The following is a 26,621-nucleotide window of genomic DNA, read 5'->3' as shown; positions in this document are numbered from 1 at the left end:
TTTATGTGAATAAACCCACACTCACTGAAAACCAACCAAACACACACACACACACAAACAAACACACACACATAGTGTGAATATACAGCTCAGCTCACGTCAGTCAAATCCAGAACAATCATTAGTACCTTTCAAAATCTCATCGACTGTCCAGATGCATCCGAGCGCATTTATACTGCAGTAAATGGTGTATGAGAAACCTTCAGTTGCATTCATCTGCGTTTATGAACCTTTTCTGTGTCACGTTTGACACATCCAGCAGCATTATATACACTTATGAGCTTTGTATTGTATCGCTTTGCACAGATTAGATCGCAAACTTCCGTAATAGACGCCTGCAAAGTGTGACGTAGCCATCTGGTGGCGTGACGTAGATGTCTTTTGCTCCCGGACTTTTGTCTGCAGAATAATGACTCTTCATTTCAGGTGGCACTTGAGTTGAAACACGAGACTTTGTTTTAACCTTTCAGGCCACTTGAAGATTCACCTGGTTCCAGGTGAGAGGTCACGTGAAAGAATCTCCCGGCCCAGAGCGAGTAGATCCAGGTGTTGAGGCATTTCTTTTTTCAGTATTGTTTTCTCTCTTTACTGATACAGTTGATCTGGCAATCACAGGGAACACGAGTATCGGCGGCCATCTTGAATCCGTCTGTGTCGCGAGGACGGCGCCTCGTTCCGAGAGTAAAGCTGTAGGGGTTTCTTTAGGGTATCTGTACCGTTGTATAAAGGCTGTTTATTGAGGTCCAAGTCAAAATCCAATTTCTGAATCCATCCGAAAACTCAGAGTATGTGAGCAAAGGATCAATCCTCTCGCCAAAAAGCCTGAGTGTGTAATGAAAAAGTTGAAATCATTTATGAGGAAACACTACTGGCGACAGTACGATCACAAATCAATTCAGCTGACATTTCTATCAAAACACCCGCTTTCATCTTTATCTTTTCCTGTGGGTTGAGACATTAACTGATTCCAATGTCATAAACTGTCTCCACTGAGTAATTGAGTGACTAATTAATTGGGCTCTGTGGTTTATACCACGTGACAGTGGAAATATGGGATGGTGATTTTGCTGTTCAGTGGTGATTTGTATAAATGAGAACTACTCTTGCAAATTAAACACACACACTTAAAAATGAGGGTTCCAAAAGGGGGTTTTCGCAGTGAAATAGAAATAGCATAGAAGAACCATTTTTGAACACAATAAAGAACCTTTTGTGGAACGTAAAGGTTCCATGGATTTTAAAGGATCTTCATGGAACCTTTGATGACAAGAACCTTAGTTTTTAAGAGAGCATGAAGAATATTTAAAGAGATATTTAGAGAATTACGGCTATTAGCTGGGTTGTTTTCATAGAGGGGAATCCCTCGTGCAGAAGCGTACCTCTTGTCTGCTGTGTTCAGCGGGATGGCAGGGCTTTGTTTACATGTAGTGCCACTGACTCTCCAGCCCCATATTCACTCCCCCAAGACCACCCAGAGCCGCTGAGAGAGACAGAGACTTTGATGAAACCACAAACACATCTACTGACAGCCTTGATAATGGATCATTCACATCTTATTATTTAATTTCAGTAATTCTGCATACATCTTATTTGCTAAAATAAATATATATCTTCGCATTTATACATATATAAACCATATATTGCAGGTGGACTGACATTTTTATGACAATTAAGCAAATTTCTTTTTACTTTTGTATTTTGTAATTCCCATTATTTTCAATAGTTGTTTTTTTTTAATGTACAAAAATACAGTAAAAACATGCAAGAACATGTCCTATGTGATACATTTCCTGTATGATACGTCAATATTTATATATATTTCTACTATTAAGTGTTCTAAAGTGTTCTAAATACTTAATAGAATTACATTTTAAACTGTAATTTATTCCTGTGATGCAAAGCTGAATTTTCAGCATCATTACTGCAGTCTTCAGTGTCACATGATCCTTCAGAAATCATTCTAATATGATGATTTGATGCTCGAGAAACATTTCTGATTATTATCAATGTTGAAAACAGTTGCTTAATATTAGATTGGAAACCATTTTTTCAAGATTCTTTGATGAATTCTTACTTCTGGTTAGTTTTTTCTAAAATGTTCTTTTTAACAAGTCTTTAACTTACTTAACCCAAACTTTTTAATGGTAGTAATATATAATATATTATTACTACATAATGAATGAACACATAATATATTTGTATATACATAATATATAAAGTTTTTTTTGTGTTATAGTAATGAGAAATGGGAGGGAAAGTTATCTTAAATGTCATAAACACATCAAAGTTCACAGCAAAGCAATGATGGCTTAATTTTCTTTAAGCAAAATATAATTTCTTATATATTGTTTATGGTGTGAATCATCCTTTTATGGAGCATCATATAAATCAAGCAGTTTGGATATTGATTTTCATCCTCAAACATCTGAACATTCAGACAGAGGGTTGATGTACCTGGTGGTCTGATGCCCATGTGCGACTGTCCGTCCATTACGAAACCTCCCATTGGCTGACCATCAGGAGTGTATGGGCCACCGTGACCTACTGCACACACACACACACATACATTACACAAGAGACAGTTAAGAAGGTCAGACACACATAACAGCTTCCCAAAGGAAATGTGTAAACAGTTGCAGTGCTAACAACACTCCTTTTCCAGTCCACCCAGACATTTACTGAAACCGAGCTAAACAAATGGGCCAGAAAAGTTCCAAAACATTATTTCGTGATCAATGTCTTTGAGGCCCATTGCAAATATCAAGCCTTAATCCTCACCAGACCAAAACGCCTCACACTTCATCCTGAGCTCAGAGGCTGTGTGTGTGTGTGTGTGTGTGTGCATGATGTGTGTGTGCTTGTTTTCATGATTTATGGGGACACAAATTTGTATAATGACATGGGTATTACACTTGTATTACATTGTCAACATGTTTTATGAGGACATGTCATGAGTCCTCATATTTAAAATAGCTTTAAAAACATACTAAAAAATGTTTTATTAAAAATGTAAAAATGCAGAATGTTTCCTGTGATGGGTAGATTTAGGGGTAGGGCTAGTGTAGGGGGACAGAATGTACAGTTTGTACAGAATAAAAAAACATTATGCCCATGAAATGTCCCCATTTTGATAGCAAAACAAACATGTGTGTGTGTGTGTGTGTGTGTGTGTGTGAGAGAGAGAGAGAGAGAGAGAGAGAGAGAGAGAGAGAGAGAGAGAGAGAGAGAGAGAGATGGATAAGGCTGAGTTCAACTAATTCATCCTGAAAACCATTTTAGGGGCAGTTCATAAAGGACATGTTCTTGCGTTTAAAAATAGCAGAATTGAACAGAAAGAGTGTTAAGACACACATGATTGGTCCATTGTTTTAAATATATATATATATATATATATATATATATATATATATATATATATATATATATATATATATATATATATATATATATATATATATATATATACACAGTTAAAACCAAAATGTATTCAGACACCATGAACATTTCATTCATTAATACAGTTTATTCACTATAGTTTATCTCAGAGTTAAAATAATATGAATCTTAATTATGTCAGATAACACTTAAGCAAAACATGGTCAGGTCAAAGTGTCTGAATAATTTTTGGTCCCAAATTTTTATCAGTTTTACTGGTAGTCCACTGTATGAAGAATTTTTGGGTATAATATGTCACAGTTTACTTTATTTTGCTATCCTCACTTACATAAATGAACTATAGTGTCCTGCACCCACTAGTAAAAATATATAAAAAAATAGTCAAATATATATATATATATATATAAGAAAGAAGTCTCTTCTGCTCACAAAGGCTGCATTTATTTGATCAAAAATACACAGTAAATATAGTAATATTGTGAAATATTATAATACAGTTTAAAATAACTATTTTCTATTTTCGTAAAATTGCATTGAATATTATATTATTATAGTAAAAAGGCCCATCCAGGGACGGGAGTTGAAAATTAGCACTTGCTATAAACTCTATGTGCATCACATCGGCTGCAAACTTTGTTTTGTACTATGTTTGACTGCGTTGTCCCTGTCAAATAAACTAGTAAATAAATAAATAAATAAATATATTTTAAATACTAATTTATTCCTGTGATCAAAGCTGAATTTTCAGCATGTCTGGAGACAAATGATTCTTTCCATTGTTTTAAAACTGCAGCACATTTAACTTGTTAATCTGACCCCTTAAAAGCAGGATACTTGTGGCGCAAGACACTGAAATAAACAGAAAAACACAATGCAACAGCTAAAGTCAATCATCTGTCACATGTTTGGATAGACCAATAATACAATGCAGATGTCCTGGATGAAGAATATTTTATACAACAGAGCTCTGAGAAATGAAACAAAAATGATTTGAATCAGTTTACAAGGCACTTGCCTGCGCGGTTGGACTGGTCGATCATCGGTTGGACGATCCTTCTCCTGGCATTGATAAACCTGATGGAGCAAAGCAAAGAACAGTTGAAATGAGCATAAAAGCACATTTATTTTTTATTAACGTGCTGGCTTCTTTCATAGGCAAGCATCAATAAAATTATTGCATAGTTATGGTTATGGATTTGAACAAACCCAGAGTATTAAATGTTGGTGTGAAGCTCATCCAGCTCTGTTTGTGCTGCAGACATGAATGATTCCTCAAATCATGCAGCTTATTGATTATGAAATGAACAAATTCAGGATTTTGCCAGGTTGGTCATAAAATGGATGAAAAAATCCAATAGACTTAGGCTGAAGGAGGAACCAAAGCCAATCTGGAGACCACAGAGAGGAGAAACTTGTGCCAGTAAGAAACCACCTAGCAACTCCATAGAAACCACCAAAATCACCCTAGCAACCACCCACGGCATGGTATCGTCATGGCGGCGAATTCTGCATAGGCAAACACGGCTGACATTTACTGCAGAAACCTAAAAAAATCTAGTTTATTTTAACACAGAACATAAATTAGCACAGGACTTCAATGCTTTCCGCATTTATTCCCATGCTATGCTTGACCTATGACCTCCTGACTCAGTGACCTCACACCCCGGGCAGCAGCCCAGCTCTGCTCTTTCTCAGCCTGAAAAATTCCCCCTGACCTCTGACCGCAGAGTGCCAGGGCACAAGTCCACACATGATTAATGACTCCTCTGCGCCACCCCAGGTGCTTCGCCTCCATTTTAACCTTCACAAAGGAGGGGAAGTTCTACTTTTAATTCATAGGAAGTGAATTACACACACTGTGAGAAGTGACAAGATCTGAAATGTTAAACACCATGTGACCGTTCATTCCATTAGAGTCATGCCTGCCTTTACATCAGTGCTTCTCAAAGTTTTGCTTCCTCAAAGCCAACTTTGACCAAATCTAAACATTCACAACAATATTCCCTTATTGCAAAAAAAGATGCATTTATTGAGAAGCAAAAACTGCATAAGAAATAAAGACTCAATTTCAGAGAGTAGATGAACTGTATTATTTTTCTTATTGCACTCTTGTTGTAAGAATAAATCTAACAAAGTTTATACTTAAAACAAAATGGGGTATTAATTGATAATTTATTATTATTGATAATTTTAAAATTAATTGATAATTCATTGAATTAATTAAACTCTTACACAATCTCAAGTATATTTATCTTTTCTTAAATATGAAATTCATATGGGAAAACTAGACAAATACAGATTTAGATTTTATCTATATCTATATATATATATATATATATATATATATATATATATACACATATATACAGCTATGGAAAAAATTAAGAGACCACTCCAAGTTCAGAAATCAATGTTAAGTGGTCTCTTAATTTTTTCCATAGCTATATTATATATATTATATATATATATATATATATATATATGCCTGTTTTGAACTAAATTAATAATTTTATTCAGCAAATATGCATTAAATTGATCAAAAGTGACAGTAAAGACATTTTTTAATGATGCAAAATATTTCTATTTCAAATAAATGCTGTTCTTTTGAACTTTTTATTCATCAAAGAATCCTAAAAAAAAAAATGTATCACGGTTTCCACAAAATATTTAGCAGCATATCCGTTTTCATCATTGATGATAATAATAATAAATGTTTCCTGAGCATCAAATCAGCATGTTAGAATGATTTCTGAAGATCATGTGACTGAAGACTGGAGTAATGATGCTGAAAATTCAGCTTTTCCATCACAGAAATAAATTACATTTTAAAATTGTAATAATATTTCACAATTTTTACTGATTTCACTGTATATTTGATCAGATAAATCCATCCAAGTACATTAGTATTCACATTGCAGAAGTGAGAATGCCCTGTAAGTTATGCATTAGGGGCTTAGAGAGACACTGAAAAATAAAAAATATCAATTAAAATGTCTATATTTGATAAGATCTTATAATACATTTAGTGTTGCGTACCCCAGCTTGAGAAGCGCTGGTACTGATTAACATTAAGAAAGAGTAAAAGCAGAGATAAACAGGAAGAGCAGCGTGACGAGTCCAACATTCAGAGCAGGTATGATAAACGCTTTTTTGAGGTTGTCGAGGGCTAGCATCTCTCTCAACTCCGCCCGTTAGGTGACCAATCAGAGATAAGAGTCGTTTCCCCAGCGGGGACGAGCCCGTCCCACTCTTTAAGGGGGTTAAAAGCTGACCCCTCACTGAACCCCTCTTCTCACCACGAGACCAAGTTTACGAGCTTCATGCCTCTGCCTGTTCACTCCAAACACACACACACACTCGTACACGGCCCAACACGCACACCAAACACATAACAACACTACGCAGCAAGTGAAATATTTGGGGGCCCTTTCTCGTGCACAAGGGAGCAAAGAAACACATTGTACCTTTACTCCACAATCCAACGCAGAACAAACCTGTTGTGCCTTATACGCTTATAGTGTAAGGAAGAGCTGGTATATGAGGGTTTTAAATGCATACGTTTACTATATAACGAATCCAGAATCCTTCTATTCTGACTTTGAATACAAAATATTTATTTGCAAATTATATTGCAAATGTAATATATATCAGGGCCATAACCACCATAGATTTTGAGTGGGACAAGTCCCCTCATTTGTCCCCCCAAATATTTTTTGATATTATTGATGCTGCTTTGCTGCACTCCATATTGCACTGCTCTGTTTGTTGTTAGGATGACGAAGCAAGTTTTAAAAGTTATATTTTTAGGCTGGTCTGCCTCAACGATCTAACAGCGCTCATCACTGTCAGAATGACTGAGCCAGCCAATCAAATCAAAGAAGGCGGGGCTTAACGTTCACAGAAGATGAGTGTGAATTTTAGCAGTGAAAGTGTATGTGGCGAGTAAGTAGCTGAACGATTAATATTTGTAATATTTGACGACTGTTTTATGATTGAAGTATTCAGCGTCCGACAGTAATATACAAACTACTCAACATTTTTTATGAAATATCACCATTTTAAATTGAAAACATGCTATTATTTGATTAATATGATATGAATGTGGCGAGACAAGAAATGTTTTGCGTTTTTGACATATTAATAAGAGTGAATATATATATATATTTTTAAATATTATTTGCAAATATATTACTTAATAACTACAGTAGACCTGGAACTTCTTATTTTTTTTTAGTTATTTCCTTAATTATTTAATTCCTTTTAATGACAAACTACCCAATAACCCCCCAACATAATCTAGGTGAAAAAATTTAAATAAAAATTAACAAGAATTTCAGTTAATGCTTAATTTTTCATGGTCATTGTCAGAATCAAATACATTTCAAATGTAAATTTGCACATTTCTTTATTTTATGTCATCACTTTACTTTGTTTTATCTCAAAACATTCTCTTAATTTCCAAAAAATCTCAAGATTTTCAATGTGGTCTCAGACTTTCGTACATTCCTAGGCCTCTCAGTATATATTAATTCACCCTATGATATTTGTAGCCTATTGAACCTACAACTCTACAACAAATGTTCCTGTCTGGAAACCAAAGACATACAGTGTTCTTTCAGTCCCACTGTATTGTGAGGTCATTCGGAGGACAGTGTTCCTCTTTATGAGTGTGTGTCTGTGTGTCTCCATGTTTAAATAAACCAGTCCAGCTGTTCCCTGTGATAATTTCTGTTTAATTTGACAGCAGCTCGTTTTCGCCCCTCGCGTTCCCTCACCTGTTTCCTCTGCGCGCCGGAGCTGCAGACATACACACGGCAATTTCTGCGCTCTTGTTTGTGTTGGGCTTTGAAGAGCACCTAATGTATTTTCACTCCGGTGATTAAAACACTAATTAGTTGTCATTTTGATTATGAAGGGCTCTTGAGGTCTAAATATTGTTTACAGTGATGAGCAAAAGCCAAAGATGAGAAAATGTTCTGCCAATTAAATTGTACTTCGTGTAATAAAATCTACTTTGATTAGTCACAGACATTTTTTTCTTGCAAAAACAGCACAAGATGAATACCCGTCTCAAAAAAAAAAATTGTTTTGATGACTTGAGGAATATTCTACATATGTTGTTCAGTGAATAAAATACCTCCACCCCAATAGTAGTTTTAGGAAAAGTTCCTAACATTGTGTAACTCTACTTGTTACTATGGCAGAAGCAGTCAGTTTACGTCCATGTAGAAATGTTTCTCATGAATCACGGCTTATGCAGCGACCACAGGTCATTTCCTTCCACATTAAGCCGGATCAAAACGTACACTCTTAAAAATAAGACTCTCCTTTGCAGCACATGGTTATCAAGAGCCATTTTTCACTCTATAGGGTCCTTGAGTCGACTAGCGGTTTGCAACTAGAGGGTCACAAGGAGTGTGCAAAATGTTAAAGGAATTTCTGCATGGAAAAAATGCTTAAACTAACCATGTAATCATGCACAGTTAGGATAGCAAAACAGATATGCTTATCAGCGTAAAAGCTGATAGTGAGGAGAAAAATCTTCTCGTATCTATTGCTGTTGACATCCAAAGCTGCAGGTTCAATCAAAAGCACAAAATAATCTGTAATGCTAGCCAAATTAGATGCAAAGTTCCCTGTCATGCCTTAAAAAACATGGACAGAGCTACGCAAGCTTTAAAAATACGATCCAGACTACATTAACTAAGGGTTCAGTTGCTGCAAGCAAAGCATTGTTAGTGCCGACCACAATGTGGTGAATTACTGCCTGCCGAGAGCATGAAGCCATAGAGATACAAGAGACATTTAGAAACCAAACACTCAGACTATAAAAACAAGCCTGTTGAGTTTCTTTAAAGGTTCTATCTATCTATCTGCAGTTTCCACAAAAATATGAAGCAACACAGCTGTTTTCAACATTGATAATAATAAATGTTTTTTTTTTTTTGAGCATCAAATCATCATATTAGAATGATTTCCGAAGGATCATGTGACACTGATGACTGGAGTAATGATGCTGAAAATTCAGCTTTGGTCACAGGAATAAATTACATTTTAAAATATACAAGGATAAGGACAACATGTGGTCCACTTGCCAATCCCATTTCAAATCACATTATTCAGAGTGATTTAAAATGGGATTGTCAAGTGGACCACATGTTGTGCTTTTCGCCCTCCGTCAGTTAAAGAAATTTGGTGTGTGTGATCCTGATTTGGTTACCATCTATAAAGGGTTTGTGCGCCCTGTGCTGGAGTATGCGGTTCCAGTCTGCCATAGTTCCTTGACCGCAGATCAAGCCAAAAGACTGGAAAGTGTGCAGAAACAGGTCTGTAAAATTATACCCGGTCGAAGGTATCTGGGGTATTCTGATGCTCTTGGCCACCTTGGGCTGTGTACCCTTATGGAAAGATGAACTCAATTGTGTCTTGATTTTGCTAGAAAGTTATATACAGTAAGTCTAGACTGGCCCCCTTAGGGGTGATCTTACAGATCGCCAGATGAGGTATTCAAATAAGCTGAAAATTCAAAGATGACGAACAGAGAGATACTGGAGATCACCACTGCCTTATATGTGCAGACTTTTAAATGGATTTAAAAGGATTTTAGGATACATTTTTATACTATGTTTACAATTTTTAATGATGGTGGATGTTATGAAATTATTCTTGGGATGGTTATAATATAGGATGGTTTGATGTTAGAGTTGTATTTTTTTATATATATATATTGCATGCATTTCATTTTAGTTTGTAGATTTGTATGGACATCTTCATTGTAACAGCAAAATAATTCAGTGTTTTTAACTCATTTGGTAGCAATCACATCATTATCTACATTGCGCAGCTGATTGGTTGCTTTACTATCAGCGGCCAATGAGCTTGCTGCTCAATCATTCAAATACTTGGCATTGTTTGCTGTTAGCAGTCTGCTGCGCGCTTTCAGAGCCCTCCTCCTTCCCCAGCTCCACCTGTATAGATCTGCTATTTCATGTATGTTATATGTACATCAGCAGCAGCATGTCTTACATGCTCACAGCAATGTCTGTGAATGTATTGCTCTGCAGCAGCAGCAGCGTAGCAGATCTATTCCGCCAAGACCAAATACATTACATTGCCATATCCATGACATGCCAATCTCTCCGAGAGTTGTCATGACAGAACTGTATTCTTCAAGTTGATGCTGTGTTAGTCTGATGCAAATAGCACTTACCAGTTGTTGACCTGCAGGATGGTCAGTCCAGTGTCCTGGGACAGCTGCCTCTTCTGCTCCTCAGAGGGGTACGGGTGCTGCGAGGCACAAACATCAGAGATTACAACACTAGCAAACTTATGTAAAATCTTAACTTCTGATTTCTGAAAGAAACAGAAATCTTTTTGTGTAAGATTATGAAGGCTTTTTTTTCATTTGAATAACATGCACTGATCCACAATAAAACCAGGAATGTGCATAAAAATCAAAATAAGATTAGTTTTTATTTCATGTGGATGTTTAAGCATTTTATGCTTAGATTACAAATAAATCGAAATGAAAGGGTTAGTTCACCCAAAAATGAAATTTCTGTCATTAATTACTCACCCTCATGTCGTTCTACACCAGTAAGACCTTCGTTCATCTTCAGAACACAAATTAAGATATTTTTGATAATGAGTTGACGTTCGGACGTAAACATGGAGTTCACTACGTATGACAACGATCCAAATTGTTGAATAAAGTTGTTATTTTTGTTTTGTTTGCGCACAAAAGTATTCTCGTCACTTCATAACATTGAACCACTGTAGTCACGTTGTTTATTTTAACCATGTTTTTACTACTTTTCTGGACCTCAAAAGGTGCAATGACATTTCTGCCTGTGTGTGGTTCAGAAACCTCTCAGATTTCATCAAAAATATCTTAATTTGTGTTCTGAAGAAGAACGAAGGTCTTACGGGTGTAGAACGACATGAGGGTGAGTAAATGATGACAGAAATTTCATTTTTGGGTGAACTAACCCTTTAATCAAAGAGGTATTACCATGAAAAACCTCCAAAAAAATATATATATTTATGTTTGAAAATGTAAGACAAAAGCAAAATCTCACTATATTTACACACATGAATGATCTCTTCAATTCAGAGATAGTAGAATTGCAACAGACAAAAAACAGGACACAAAGAATCGGGTTTCAATGTCATGTGTTCTTCTGCTGAACTGTGTTATGTGTCTGTAGGGTGTTTGCATATGCAGCCAAACAAATTCCTTGTATATCTTGGCAAATAAAGCCCTAAACTCTAAAGGAAACCCCATGCGCTAATCGGAGAGTTGCCAGCTGGGATTTAGACGCCAAGCCACAAAGTCATTACAAATTGCTATCCTGTAACCAAGGGTGACGGCTCCAGCAAGCGCCAAAGCCTTTCTCTAAACCCAGAGGATATGCACACAGTGACAGGGGAGGTCTCAACCTGTAATTAGACAACAACTGATCCCGGGTCAGCCGTCTAAACCTCAACGAGATCTATAAATAAAGAGGTGAGCGCATTAAACTGATCCTGGAGCAGGAGTTTTACAGCAGCGACTATAAACACCTCACCCATGAATGACTCTCTCTTAACACCTGTTGCATGGCGAGAGCTCTGGTAGCAAATGGTGGGTAACTTTACGACCGAGTGAGCCATGCTGGCTGGAGGTGTGTGTGAGCCTGCGATCAATGTGTGTGTGTGTGTGTGTCCTGTGAAACTCAATGAAGAGTTAAAGGTGTGTGTGGGGTCATTATCCTGTTTACAGAGGCAGTAAAACTGTTAGGGCTCTAATGATCGGTAATTCAGGGTGAACGGTACTTAAAAAGATTCTAAAACACACCCAGCCTCACCCGCCGCTGCAGCTGTGTGTGTGTGATGGTCCTTGTATTGTACTCGAACACTGAGTCTAGACTTTAGACTACTTTGCTTAAACTCTACTATACCAGCGGTTTTCAACTGGTGGGTCATGACCCAAAAATCACAGACAGCAGGGAAGAAAAACAACGCTAGAGCCAAATGCTAAAAACTAGGAGGAAAAACTGGCTTATGTCGTGACAATACTTTTGCATATTTTTGGTAGAGTTAATGGTAATATTAAATGACAGTATAATTTATATATTTGAAATAATATGACAATATTGGATTGATTTGATACATACATGTATAAGTATTAAACTATAGTATTATAATAAAGATATGAAAATAAAATAATAATTTAATATAATATTAAATTACAATATATTTTATATTTAAAATAATATGAAAATATTAGATTGATTTGATACATACATATATAAGTATTATAATAAAGCATTATGATAAAGATATTAAAATAAATTAAAAATATAATATTAAATATTAATATATTATAATATTAAATTACAATATAATTTATATATTTAAAATAATATGAAAATATTATATTGATTTTAAACTAAAATAAAATTATATCTGTAAAAAATATTTATTTTATTTTTACAATTTCTGAATAAATATTAATATATACATTTTTGTTTTTCTCAAATATGTTAAATATAAATATTTTAAACGTGTATGTGTATATATACATAAAGCATTATAATAAAGACATTACAAATACAAGTATTATAATAAAAAAGAATATATTTTATTTATAATGTATTTATTAATTATGTATTTTATTAATTTTTATTTAATATTATATAATGTACATTTTTCTCAAATATGTTAATACTTTGACATATTTTAGGCATATAAAGTTCATGGTAATATATATTATACATACTATATATATATATATATATATATATATATATATGTGAGATAAAGTATGCATATATGTGTGTATATAATGCTATTATTATTAATGTTATTTATACATTTTTAGTTCATTTAATATTGCACATATATATATATATATATATATATATATATATATATATATATATATATATATATATTCCTAATTTTTTGGGTAAACAAATATAACTTCATAGATTTTAAGTAGTTAGCTAGTAGCTATTTTGCTTCATGACTTGTAATGTAGCTAACTATTTTCTCAAACGAGTAGCCTTACAGTATTTTAAGTGTACTTTGAATTATGAGTAGATTGTTACTTGGCACGCTAGTTTTAAAGTAGCTTCTCCAACACTGCATAAAACAGATTTTCATTTTTAAAAAGATGTTCCCGCACAGACCCAGCAGGCCGACTGTGATTTTCATTAACTTTGCAGCTATAGTCTTGAGTGCATCCCAAAGTGAGGCATGACTTCTCTGTCCGACGGTTCTCCGTTTCATCTCTGTGTCTCCTCGTCGCCCGCCCCCCCCTGCGTTTACAAAAAAAGTCTGGCCGTGATGAATCACCTCTCCTTTCTTTCATTCTCTCCAACATTTTTCTTTTCCGCATCCCTTTCTTTTCATGGGCAAGGACGGAAATTCCCTGTAGGTCTAGCAGAACCCAGGTCCCCAGGAGGAACTGTCAGAGCCGTAATGGATGGTGTTTTGATAACAGCGAGTTCGACCCTGGAGAGACCCTGGGGGGGGAAGGAACCCCAGCAGATCCATCCTCACACAACATGCCCGTGCAGTTAGGCTAAATGAACTCCATCGCGCCCACCCCGCCCCCAACAAAGCCCTCCGCTCCTCATTTTTTGAGACTGACGCTAATTGCGGCTCCCTCATTACAACCAAATGCTCCGGTGCTTCAAAGGAAAAGTATGCCTGTGGAGAAACCGGCTAAAACAGTAGCATGAAAAGCCTAGAAAGTATAAATAAAACCCTAAACAAAAGGCACACCAGCTAAGAAAAATATGTTCTAAGAGCGTTTTGGTAACATTCCAATTCTGAATGTTCTCTGAACGTTCAAAAAGTACAGTTTTTAGAATGTTTGAATTACATTGAACATTCCATTTGCAAACATTATGGGAATGTTACTTTTAAATGTTCTCTGAACGTTCTGAAACAAGATGAATCAAAAGATGAATGTAAAACAAAAATGTTTCAGAAAAACAAATGTTCCATTAATGCTTTTGTGCTAATATTTTGAGAACATTATTAAGGACCAGATAACTTTGAGCAAAAGTTCTATTAACGTTACTGAAAAAAACAAAAACATTTGTTCATAACGTTCCCTTTTGGTTGGGACTATCACAGGTGGGTGTTAAATAAGTGAAATACAGTTAACTTTAACTGACTGCTCATTGTTCCAAACATGCATGTTTTTTTGCGAAACAAAACTTCATGCAGTTCTTTTTCATGCAAGGAAAACTATCAAGTTTCAAAAAGAGCACCATAAAAGTAGTCAAAATGACTCATGCATCATGAAATATAACAGCATATGGTTTTGAACAACAATAAGAGTGAAAAAATAATGACTGAGTGAACTATTTCTTTAAACCCAATGCCTGCTCTGCAGGCGAATTAAAGGGTAATCAGCGAGCGGAGGTCTAAAAAATCACATTTACAACTGACAAACATGAGTATGGAGATTCAAAATGATCAGAGCCTGGGAACAGACTGGGTGGAAAACATATGAAATATGTTTTGCATGCGCTTCTCATATTTCTAAACTTCAAACAGAAGGATGCAGTAATGTCTGAGGTGGCGCTGCATGGTGTTTGTGTGGTTGCTGGAGATCAATGGATCAGGGAACTGTACTGGAATAAAGGTTGGGGGGGGCGCGTTCTTTTACGTCCACGACCTTTGACCCCCCTAATGATCTCAGGGAATGTTGTAATGTCATCTATCTGCATGCTTACCACCTTAATCGGCGCCTGAAGGAAAACCCTCGCGTCTAGAATCCACATTCTGTCTCAGTGTTCGGCTCCAAATCACAGTGACGTGTTCAGGTGTTTGTCTACTCATATCTGTACAATTTCGAAACAATATTTTCACCCTGTGATTGTCAAGTTAATTAGCAATCACAGGGTGAAAGTATATATATATATATATATACAGAGCTGGGTAGTAACGGATTACATGTAATCTGGATTACGTAATCAGATTCCAAAAATCAAGTATTTGTAATTGAGTATATTGAGTAAACTACTTTTTAAAATACTTGTAATCAGACTACAGTTGCTTTTTTATGGATTACATGATTACTACTGGCAGTAAGTTGTTCACAATTCATTGATTCTCCTAATTTTTCATTTTTTTTTACGTTTTAGTTAAAAAATAGTTATAATATGTCACAGTTTACTTTATTTTGCTATCCTCACTTACATAAATGAACTATAGTGTCCTGCATCCACTAGTAAAAATATATCAAAAATTATATCTAGTGTCTGAATAATTTTTGGTTTAAATGTATATATATGATCAAGAAACATTTGATTATTATTATGTTGAAAACTTTTTTTTCATGATTCTTTGATGAATAGAAAGTTCAGTAGAACAGCATTATTTGAAATAGAAATTTTTTGTAACATTATAAATGTCTTTAATGTCGCTTTTGATCAATTTAATGCATCCTCGCTGAATAAAAGTATTTAAAAAAATCTTATTAAGCCCAAACTTTTTAACAGATTAGGTTTAGTGTATCTTAAAATGTTGCCTACATAGGGAGCTCACTAAGCTTTGAATCACAGCCATTATGTTTGAAAGGAGCTGATTTGCTGACAATGTTATTTGTATGTTTCAATTAAAAATCTTAGTCGCAGTCACTAGCGGTTAGTGCGTATTCAGCTCTTTCTTGTCCTCTCGTGACTCCTACATAAATAATACAAAGAAATACAAAGAAAAAAATTAAAAATCTGAAAGCAAAAAAAAACCCTTCCATAATATTGGTTGCTCAGGCAGCCTGTGTTCTGCTGCTTCACATCTGCTGTCAAGAAGGGAACAAACTACCCACTAATTACCCAATCCAAATCACAACCTTTATGTGGGACGCATATGAGCTAGTGTTTATGAGGTAGTGTGAGCGCTTATTTGTTTGGAAAGAGATTCAACAAGTTTCCGAATAAGAGAGGAGGAAAATAAGGATGCAGAAACAAAGGCTTAATGTCTGTTTGGTGCTCTGAAAGCAATAACACTGATTATATATTCAAGGCTAGAGGGAGGGGGTGGGGCTCAGAGCTGTGCCCGCCCACTTTACCATGGAAACCGTTATCACACTGTACACATGACAACAGTAAGAAAACCCTGCCTGTGTTTCATCCCAATATATTGTTACACCGGTCATTACCGCATCACTGTGTGTGTGTGTGTGTGTGTGTGTGTGTGTGTGTTCACTAACTAGCCTCTAGGCAAATGTGGGAGCGTCACTGAGCTTGAAATAATGTAGGCGTGCAGGTGCAGACATGTTGGCATGAGTTTCTCATCTTGTTCTGTGCATTTGTAAGCTGTTTTATATGCCTATATGTGTGTATTGATGACCTTCAGATTAAGTTTCCAAATAAAGAAGCAGAACTTTAGGTTACATGATTACTACAGAGCACCTTATAATGATCCACATTACACGCATTCATCTTGAGCTCCTTTCATTAATCTCAATGTAGTTGAGCATTATTGTTTCTGAAAGCCATAATTATGTCATTCACATGCTGGCTCGGTGTTTTTGTTACAAAACAACATACAATGTAGATTAAGATCTTAAGAGCATGATTTGCAGTATTATTGGGAAAGCAGAGCGATGTTTTACCGTGAGGTGCTGGAACAGCCAAGCCCTCATGATGTTGGTTGCCACTTTGGGGAAAATGCCTCTTTTCTTGTTGTTCTTCCTCTCTTTATCGGGGTCTTCCTCTTCTCCTGTGCTCGGAGAGGCGGCATTCTGATCCAGGAAGTCGCCTGAGAAAAAGAAACCAATATTAACAGGTTTGAGATAGTGACAGAGAACTGAAGTATTTTTTTGGGTTTGCATTGGCTGCATTCATTTTTTAGAACAAGACTTTCAAAAATGAATAAATGCAAATGAATATTTAGTTTGATGTATTTCCAGCATTAAAGTGCATCAAACGTACATTTTCAAAAACATCATTTGAGCATGATTGAGTTCTTCTTTCATCATAACAACATGATCACATAATTTTTTATTATAATCAAAATACATCATTACAACTAATTGTTTAACATCTGTTTGATATGGTACCAACATGTTCGGTCCCTGTTTGGTTAGCAGTTAGATTTATTAAAAGGGTAATATCATGACTCATTAGGAGCCAGCATTTCCTTTTGTACTGTAAAAACAACAACTTTCAAAGCTACAAACTTTGAAAAATGAATATTTATTAATATTTATTGAAAAGAAAATCAGCAAAAACACCTTGCAAAGCACATGTTATGGGTTAAACCTGTTTATTTGTTTTGTTGGTATGAATTAAAGTATGTAGGATGATTCAATTATGTTAAATAATATTTTGACTTGAATAAAACTAGTTAAAGGGGATAGTTCACCCAAAAATGAAAATTACTTACTCACCCTCAAGCCACCTAGGTGTAAATGACTTTCTTCTTTCAGACGAACACAATTAGAGATATATTTAAAAATATCCTGGCTCTTCAAAGCTTTATAATGGTAGTGAACAGGGGGTGTGATTTGAAGCCCAAAAAATGCATCCATCCATCATAAAAGTAATCCATACGGCTCCAGGGGGTTAATAAAAGCCTTCTGAAGCGAAGCGATGGGTTTTTGTAAGAAAAATATCCATATTTAAAACTTTATAATCTAAAATAACTAGCTTCCGGCACACAACCGTACACATACTGAGTTACCACAAGAGTGACCCCTGACACGATGTATGACGGAGGATGTGGGAGTAAAGTAAGCTCACATTTAAAGGTGCCCTAGAATATGTCATACATATGCCAGCCCATGTTCAAGCATTAGACAAGGGCAGGACATCTGGATGTGCACAGCTGAATCATCAGACTAGGTAAGCAAACAAGAACAACAGCGAAAAATGGCAGATGGAGCAATAATAACTGACATGATCCATATCCATAACATGATATTTTCAGTGATATTTGTAAATTGTCTTTCTAAATGTTTCGTTAGCATGTTGCTAATGTACTGTTAAATGTGGTTAAAGTTACCATCGTTTCTACTGTATTCACAGAGACAAGAGATGTTGCTATCTTTATTATTAAACACTTGCATTCTGTATAATTCATAAACACAACTTCATTCTTTATAAATCTCTCCAACAGTGTGTAATGTTAGCTTTAGCAACGGAGCATACTATCAAACTCATTCAGAATCAAATGTAAACATCCAAATAAATACCATACTTACACGATTAGACATGCTGCATGATGAACACTTTGTAAAGATCCATTTTGAGGGTTATATTAGCTTTGTTTATACTGTTAAAGGCAAGCGCGAGCTCCGTGGGCGGGGAGCGTGAGCATTTAAAGGGGCCGCAGCGTAAATCGGTGCATAGTTAATGATGCCCCAAAATAGGCAGCTAAAAAAATTAATTAAAAAAAAATCTATGGGGTATTTTGAGCTGAAACTTCACAGACACATTCAGGGGACACCTTAGACTTATATTACATCTTTTGAAAAGATCTTCAAAACACGCCCCCCGTTCAGTACCAATATAAAGCTTGGAAGAGCCAGGATATTTTTTAAATATGTTTGTCTGAAAGAAGAAAGCCCTATACACCTAAGATGGCTTGAGGGTGAGTAAATCATGGGAAAATTTTCATTTTTGGGTGAACTATCCCTTTAATTTAGATGTTACACTTTTTTCCATAGTATAGCTCATTTTACATGCAAAGAAGGCATTTACATGATAGAAGTATTAACAGCATACTAGTTTTATAGGGTACAAAATGTCATGCCAACAAACTTTCCATAAAAAAGTAAAAACATATAACATGGCCCCTTTAAATTTAAGCTAAAAGCTGAAAAGGCAAATGTTTACAGTATAAATAATGCTCTAGGACAGACACTGTGCTTCATCGTGATCATTTATCCGCGTGTTTGTCTGTTTGTTGTTTCTCTTTTTCAGGTAGTAAGATATTCTGCCCGAGCCAGACTCACAGCTGCTGCGCTGAGGCAGAGCGGACAAAACACACACACACACACAGACGCAGATGCGGTGCTCGGGGAAGTATGTACTCTGGTTTTTATTGGCCATGGTTGGTGCTCAGAGCAGAGGAGCCCAGAGAAGAGTCTTTATATCCATCATGCACCATTTCCTGTCCAACACACATCCACACACAAACACACACACATCGAGCGACTGCAGTTATTTAGGAGCAGTCTACCGATGTGTGTACTTGCGTGTACGTGTGTGTGTGCGTGTGCAGTCCGAGACCCCCGTGGTGGTGCTAAAGTGTAAATGTATGCTAGAGATGACAAACCTGCAGCAGATCTGTTTCACTTGGCACACAGCGAGCTCTCGCGTGTGTATCTGTAGCATAGCGTGCAAGTGTGTTACCGTGCTCGCTGCTGTTGTCTCCATTGTGTGAGCCGGGCCGTCTGCTGCTGGCCGCTGGAGCTTCAGAAGAATGAACAGATGCCGCGTCGTCCTCCCTCCAGAACACCTAGAGAGAGACAGACGGAGAGAGAGACAGGTAGACAGAGTAATAAGCGTAATATATTATTGGTTAAGTACAGTATAGCGGCGCATACCAGAGGCGTGCTGTAAGGAGTAATATAGAACACATGCTGCAAGAGCAAACAGTTTAAAAACGCCACAGACTGCTGTATATAAACACACGCACAAACATCTGCACGTAAATGATAAGACAAACAAACATACACGCACAGGACCCATCTCGTTGGCTTTCGCCGTCCGAATGAAGCGATCCAGGATGCTGATTGGTCAACTAAGCGTTCGAACTGGGCTAAAATACATAATATAATAACGGCTATGACGTGAAACACCTGTTCATCTGGCCAGTGTGTATATCACTGCACCCAACTGTGACCGTTTACATGTCAGTAACTACTAAATGTTTTTTTTATTGTTTTAAAGATGCAATCAGATCAGTGTGTTGCATTTAACTGACACTACGCCTAGAGAGAAATGTCTTAACCGCCGTCAGCAACCATTCACACACAAGCGAAAAGTGTGAGAAGGATTACATTAGGAGGGACCGGGGCTAGTTGTCACATTATTTACTCCATATTTCTAATAGTGGGTTTATTTGTGATTAAGTGTCAGCACAGATTTAAGTTATATATGTATAGTGAATTTTATATAATATATATATATATATATATATATATATATATATATATATATATATATATATATATATATATATATAAATATAAATATATATATATAATATACAGTCAAACCAAAAATTATTCAGACATTTTTTATATTTTTTATATATTTTTACTAGTGGGTGCAGGACACTATAGTTCATTTATGTAAGTGAGAATAGCAAAATAAAGTAAATTGTGACATATTATACCCAAATATTCTTCATACCAGTAAAACTGATAAAAATTTGGAACCAAAAATTATTCAGACACTTTGACCTGACCATGTTTTGCTTAAGTGTTATCTGATATAATTAAGATTCATTTTGTCTGACACAGTTTAACTCTGAGAACTTGTCATATTTTATTAGTATTTTTTTAAACTATAGTAAATAAAGTGTATCAATGAATGAAATGTTCAAGGTGTCTGAATAAATTTTGGTTTGACTTTATTATATATATATATATATATTAGTAAAGACGATAAATTAATTAATTTATTCATTCTTATCATATAGTGTGTTTTATTGTTTTCACATTTTTTACACAAATGCTATTACAAAACCATGATGATATTTATATAAATATACAAAATTTTACCTAATGTAAGAGGATTTTGAATTAGGTGTTTGAAACAAACATTCAAAAGCATTGCTAGAGAAAAAAATGCATTTGTGTAATTGGATTAACCTTACATTTCCCCATGTGACAATTTGCCCCGGTCTCCCCTATATGCTATTATATGCCAATATTTAGAATTATTTAAGTATCTCATTATTTATTTTATTTAGTTATGATTTTTTTGGGGGAAAATAATGATTAAAAAATGGGACAAAACTGCTCTACTGTCACAAAAGTAAGTGTATAGTAATAGTAATGTAGTTTGGTCTATTTTTCAGAACAGAAGCTGTTTTAAAATAAGCATCTGTGTGGAATAAGGAGACGATATCTTACGACACATATAATAAATTAAGATTTTCAACCAGGCAAACATAATCCTTAACATTCCAAATTCAACGATGAATTTGAGAAATCATTAAGAGAAATACACTGTCACATGACACAAAACTCACAAGCATCTGTGCAAATAATGTAGTAAACAGTAAAGACAGACAACAATGGTAAACAGTATTCAAAACAGGATACACAGAACAAATGAACTCTTATGGATTATTTACACTAAATAATTAACACGTTTGCTTTGTGTGTGTGTTTATGTATATATATTCTGAAATAACAACATATTATTTATTTATTTTTTATTGTAGGAGGCATTTCAACTCCTTGGTCTAAACTCATGTAGCGACCTGTCATTTTGTGGTTTGACACCAACAGTCGGGAAGACTGTTATCTAAAACACTTAGATTACTCTTCTCCCCCAGGATCCAAATACAATTAGAAATTTACTTTGAATAATTTTCTTTATAATATTAAAAATGTCTTTGTGCTCTTTAAAACATTTGGTCACTTTCAATTTGTGTTCGTGTTACTGTGTCAGTATTCGAATAGACAACTTGTAATTTGTATTATCATATGATCTGTAATCATTTTGTGGGACTTTATTTAATTATGCATAACATGGACACCGTAATGTGAAGTGTTAGGTTTCATTTAACCTCAAAAATTATTCATTATAAAATGACAGAAGAGTGATTCTCTGCTGTTATTTAATATAGACGACGGGGACGGATAGTCTGTGGCCGTATTGTATCACATGAAACAGGAGTTTCAGGCCTCCCCACAAAAACAGTCTCTCCGGCTAGTGTTTCAGCTTCCCTTCACTACTGTACTTGAGCACACTGATAACACTGAAATTATACATTAAAAATATAATGTATTATGGAAAGAGTAAATTTTAAGTTTGCGGTTTTATTGTTTTTCGGGGGGGGTTGTTATTGTTGTTGTTTGTAGTTCACAAATGTATTTTTAAAAGTACAAATATTCCAAGTAATGTCTCAATCATTGTGAGGTCACATGCATAATTAATCTAGAAGAATTACAAAAACATTTGGTTACATTTTATTTTAAGGTGTCTTTGTTACACTGTAATTATATTTTTAAGTATTGCGTATCATTAAGCAACTAAATGTACTTACTATAGGGTTAGGACTAGTGTTTGGTTTGGTTTAGGGTTATTTGCATATAATTATCCATAATTTATAGTTTTTACTATAGTAACTGCATGTAACATATGTAACAATGACACTGTAAAATAAAGTGTTACCAAATATCTAAACAAGTTTCATGTCAACCGTCCATTTGCTGAAAAAAAGGGTAACACTGTTCTGTATAATGCATTATTAAAAGTATTTTTATGCATTAATTGTGCCTCGTAATGCCCATTATTATGCATTGTATGATCTCATGAATAATTGTAACCACAGTTATAACAAATTATCTTTAGGATGCATAACACATTAAAAGCTTGACAAACAACCAGTTTCAGATTCGGAATCTGCTGATTTAACTAATTTTTTATGAAAAGATAATGCATTATAACGTACATTATGAATATCTTTATAATGCATTATTCTTAAAGGCTTTAAGTGTTACCAAAAAGAAATCAAGCCCAGAGAAATCATAATAATCTTTTAAAATCTTTTCTGTTCTTTTCACCTCGGTTATCAGCTCCATATCATTACTAAACTTTTAATAGATCCCTTTTTCTTGATAAAGTCTTAGCTTCATAAAAAAGCTCTGTGTACAAAGCTCAAATATTCAGCACTGCCCGTTTAAAAGCATAGAAATGCAGAAGGGTTTCAGTTGAAGGCTTGCCTGGTCTGTCCCTCCCGGGGTGCGTGTAAATTCCTCCCCGTCAGATCTGGATCCCCCCTCTTTATCATCCACCACCAGATCAATGGGCATCTTTCCCTTCAGACAGCTGATGTAGCGGTGACAGAAATTGTCACACAGCTCATGCACCTTCGATTAGAAAAGACATGTAACGTTAATGATAGGCCTACGTGTTATTTACATGTTGATGCATGTCACTAATATAACGAAATATTAATAACTGGAAGTCCAACCTTCTCTAATTCGAGCAGATGAAATCGTAACACTTGTATGGCTTGAATCATCTAAAAAGAAACAACACATCAAGTCACAAAATTGCTTTTTGGTTATTGTTTCATTTTATCCAGTGATAAAAAAGTAATTTAATAGTGTAAAGTAAATATTATTGGCAATTGTCTCAAACGACTGGGCGACCTACCAAATTATCCAAGTCTGGATTCGACGAGAAGAAAGGCTTTTCCGCCCTTATCTGAAATTAAAAAATGGCGATCGTATCGTTAGTCCGGAATATCGATGCAATTGTCACACAAAATTAAACTGGGATGTGCTGCTGGTTGTTTATATATATATATATATATATATATATATATATATATATATATATATATATATATATATACATAATAAACCGTTGGTTGAAAGTAAAACGAGGGCCTGACCTGTTTTGAAAATACTGTAATATCTTCGTCAAATGACTCGGACGAGCAGACGTCGCCGGTCACCCCGCTCTCTCTCGGCGTACAAGTCGCTAATTCACATTTTTCGAAAACTAGTGCAAGCAGAGGGAAGAGGGGGTGCCTGAAAAACAAAACACATTCACTGGAGTTTATAGCCTATCTGTTTTGCCTCAAGCACAATACATTCGGGCTCAAGGCCCTCTCCACAACCTTTTATGTGAAAAAATTAAGTAGCCTAGGCTACTTTTTATTTCAGATTTTATTCAAAATGTATGTTTTGACAGCAGGCCAACAATATTAATTCTGGCATTGTCATATCGTTGAAAAACACGAAATAAAAGTGAATTAGTAGTCTATTTTTTTCTGTCAGACACGTAGGCAATATTTCAGAAAAATACAAAATACCAAGCAACTACATCGAAAAATATTTTTTACTTAGAAATTCTGCCCTACAGCCTTAATCATCTTCATAATAAAATACACAGGCTGTTAATCACACATAGCCTACCCGTAAATGGCGTCTTTGTCCCGTTTTAGTGCGTCGTTAACGGGCGACGGGACCCCGGGAGCTGCGGGGTGCGGGTGCGGGTGCGGGTACTGGTGAAGCGGCGGGCCGTGACTCACATGAACCGCCTGCATCGCTCTGGCCGCGTGAGGATCCCCGTACATCGGAGAAGGGATCCCGACCGCATCCATGCCGTAATGGACCAGATCCTCGTACTGAGGAAAGTCAAAATGTGGAAGTTAAAAATCAGATTGGGACTTTGTTGCACACACATGTTGATATAATAGACTAGGCTAATAAAAATAAAGGTTCCAAAAGGTTTAGAACCAAAGAACAGAGCTGTGAAGAACGTTTTAATTAATCTAAAGAACCCTTTTCCACTATAGAACCTTTTGTGCAGTGGAAAGATTCCATGTATTTTAAGGGTTCTTTATGGAACTATCGACACCAATAAAGAACCTTTAGCCTATTTTTTAAAAGAGTGTAACAGCATAGCCTTTTGAAGAAAGTCTTATTTGTTTAATTTGAGCACCAAAGCCCAATTAACTATAATTACACGTCAGTAGTTTCATACTTAAACAAATGAATTTAGTTAGGTGAGATTAGCTTTAATTTTCAGGCCCTTTGTGACTTAAACGTACAGCGAAAATTTTTAATCCATTGCCATTACTTATTTTTGGACCTGTTTTTACATTTTAAACTCGTGGAAAGTTTTAATTCACATCTGATGTCAAATTTAAACATTTTATCTTAAATTACAGTATCATGGAAAATAGAAATTAGGCTAAAAAACGACATAATTTTATTTATATTACTATTATTTATACTCAGTTTTCTTGTTTACGATAGCTGAATTTCAGAAATGCACAGAAATATACAAATTAGTAGGTGTAATGTTTTAACTGTGTATAAAAATAATGACTGAAATTAATATCGATGTTTTGTTGCATTAAATCGGTCTTGCGCAAGTATTGACAGACAGAAATATGAGTTATGAACAGACTGTAAGCATCAAGTTACTCTTTTGGCTGTCAGCTAAATATGTAATTTTAGGATAATACTTGCAAAATAAAAAAAAAAGAATTTTATCAAAAAATAAAATAAAGAATGGTTTTTAAAAGCAAGCTACATGAAAAAAATCTCATGGCACAAAAAAGGAAAAGAAATAAAAGGGTTCGTTTTTTTGGTGGTTTCACTTGTTGCTGCGTATTCAACTTTGGTGTATAAACACACACACACGATTCATTCAAGGAATTAAAGGACATCTGACTGTAATTATGTCCAAAGTTTTATCGGCGTCTGAGTAGAATTAGTCCTGACGGCCACGTTTGAGGGTTTTTTTTTTTTTTTTGCTGAGGTTTTTACGCACCCTTTGCGCCATGAGGACTCCGTGTCACCGACTCCCTGTTCTCAACGCGTCCAGATCTCAGTGCTGCGAGCCCGGGGAGCCCCACACCGCATTCAAAACTCTCCCGAACACCCAACTCAAGTGCCCGTGCTGAACAATAACATTGTAATCCACCCAAACACTCCTGGTCAGCTTTCGCAACAAACGCAAAGCTGGATATCAGTAAGTTAGAATTCCAGTTCTCGACGCGCCGAAACAACCAAAGTGCGCTTCTGACGTCTGCCTTGTTTTTCTATTTCCAGTCGAAGATTTGTAGCCAAAAGGTGAAAAAACAAACTCCATTCGGGTCTTTGATCGTTTGGCTGGTTTATTCTTAATGCAATAACACCTCTATGAGATGTGTGGAGCGCGGAGAGGGAGGAGGAGGAGGAGTAGAAGAGGGCAATTGGACTTCTTAAAGGAGACGTAAAAGGGAGACCAAAGCGAACCCGTGCGTAAAGAACGCACAACTGTACTCGGAGCAGGCCACTGGAAAATGCCTTTTAGAGAGCAAATGAAGGTGTCATTTTTCATACCAGACAAGAAAAGTGACAACTAGTCAATAAATCAATACATTATATCAATTACAATGTAAATAATAATATTTTAGCAGCAATAAGCTAGCCAACAATTGAAGTTGCACTGTAACTGGTCATTCGGCTGATGAGCTTTAGATTTGCCAGTCGCCGCATTGCTTGTGTTTTATTGAATTAGATTGTTTTTAAGTCA

The 26,621-nt window shown here is 35.5% G+C and overlaps 1 protein-coding gene across 1 annotated transcript; it reads right to left on the bottom strand.

Annotated features, from left to right (window-relative positions):
- Nucleotides 1–26,249, bottom strand: meis1a (Meis homeobox 1 a). Its single transcript, XM_067404468.1, has 13 exons — nucleotides 25,875–26,249; nucleotides 24,509–24,720; nucleotides 23,983–24,121; nucleotides 23,742–23,792; nucleotides 23,557–23,607; nucleotides 23,306–23,452; nucleotides 19,755–19,860; nucleotides 17,012–17,157; nucleotides 10,607–10,683; nucleotides 4,412–4,470; nucleotides 2,455–2,544; nucleotides 1,380–1,480; nucleotides 1–822 (listed from the first exon to the last, which is right to left on the bottom strand). Exons 1-12 carry the CDS (start codon nucleotides 25,884–25,886, stop codon nucleotides 1,419–1,421), a joined length of 1,152 nt encoding a protein of 383 aa, XP_067260569.1. The 5' UTR covers nucleotides 25,887–26,249; the 3' UTR covers nucleotides 1–822; nucleotides 1,380–1,418.
- Between the last annotated feature and the right edge of the window lie 372 nt (nucleotides 26,250–26,621).

The sequence above is a fragment of the Chanodichthys erythropterus genome, chromosome 12, assembly GCF_024489055.1.
Source record: "Chanodichthys erythropterus isolate Z2021 chromosome 12, ASM2448905v1, whole genome shotgun sequence".
NCBI lineage: Eukaryota > Metazoa > Chordata > Actinopteri > Cypriniformes > Xenocyprididae > Chanodichthys > Chanodichthys erythropterus.
The sequence above is the reverse complement of the archived record's forward strand: the minus strand, read 5'-3'. Positions and strand labels throughout refer to the sequence as shown.

What these genes read in the sequence shown, in the direction of transcription:
- meis1a (XM_067404468.1), bottom strand. An exon ending in GGCTGTTCCAGCACCTCACG is followed by an intron (nt 10,684 to 17,011) that starts GTAAAACATCGC and finishes TGTGCCTCGCAG; the next exon opens with CACCCGTACCCCTCTGAGGA. An exon ending in CATGGGCATCAGACCACCAG is followed by an intron (nt 1,481 to 2,454) that starts GTACATCAACCC and finishes TGTCTCTCTCAG; the next exon opens with CGGCTCTGGGTGGTCTTGGG.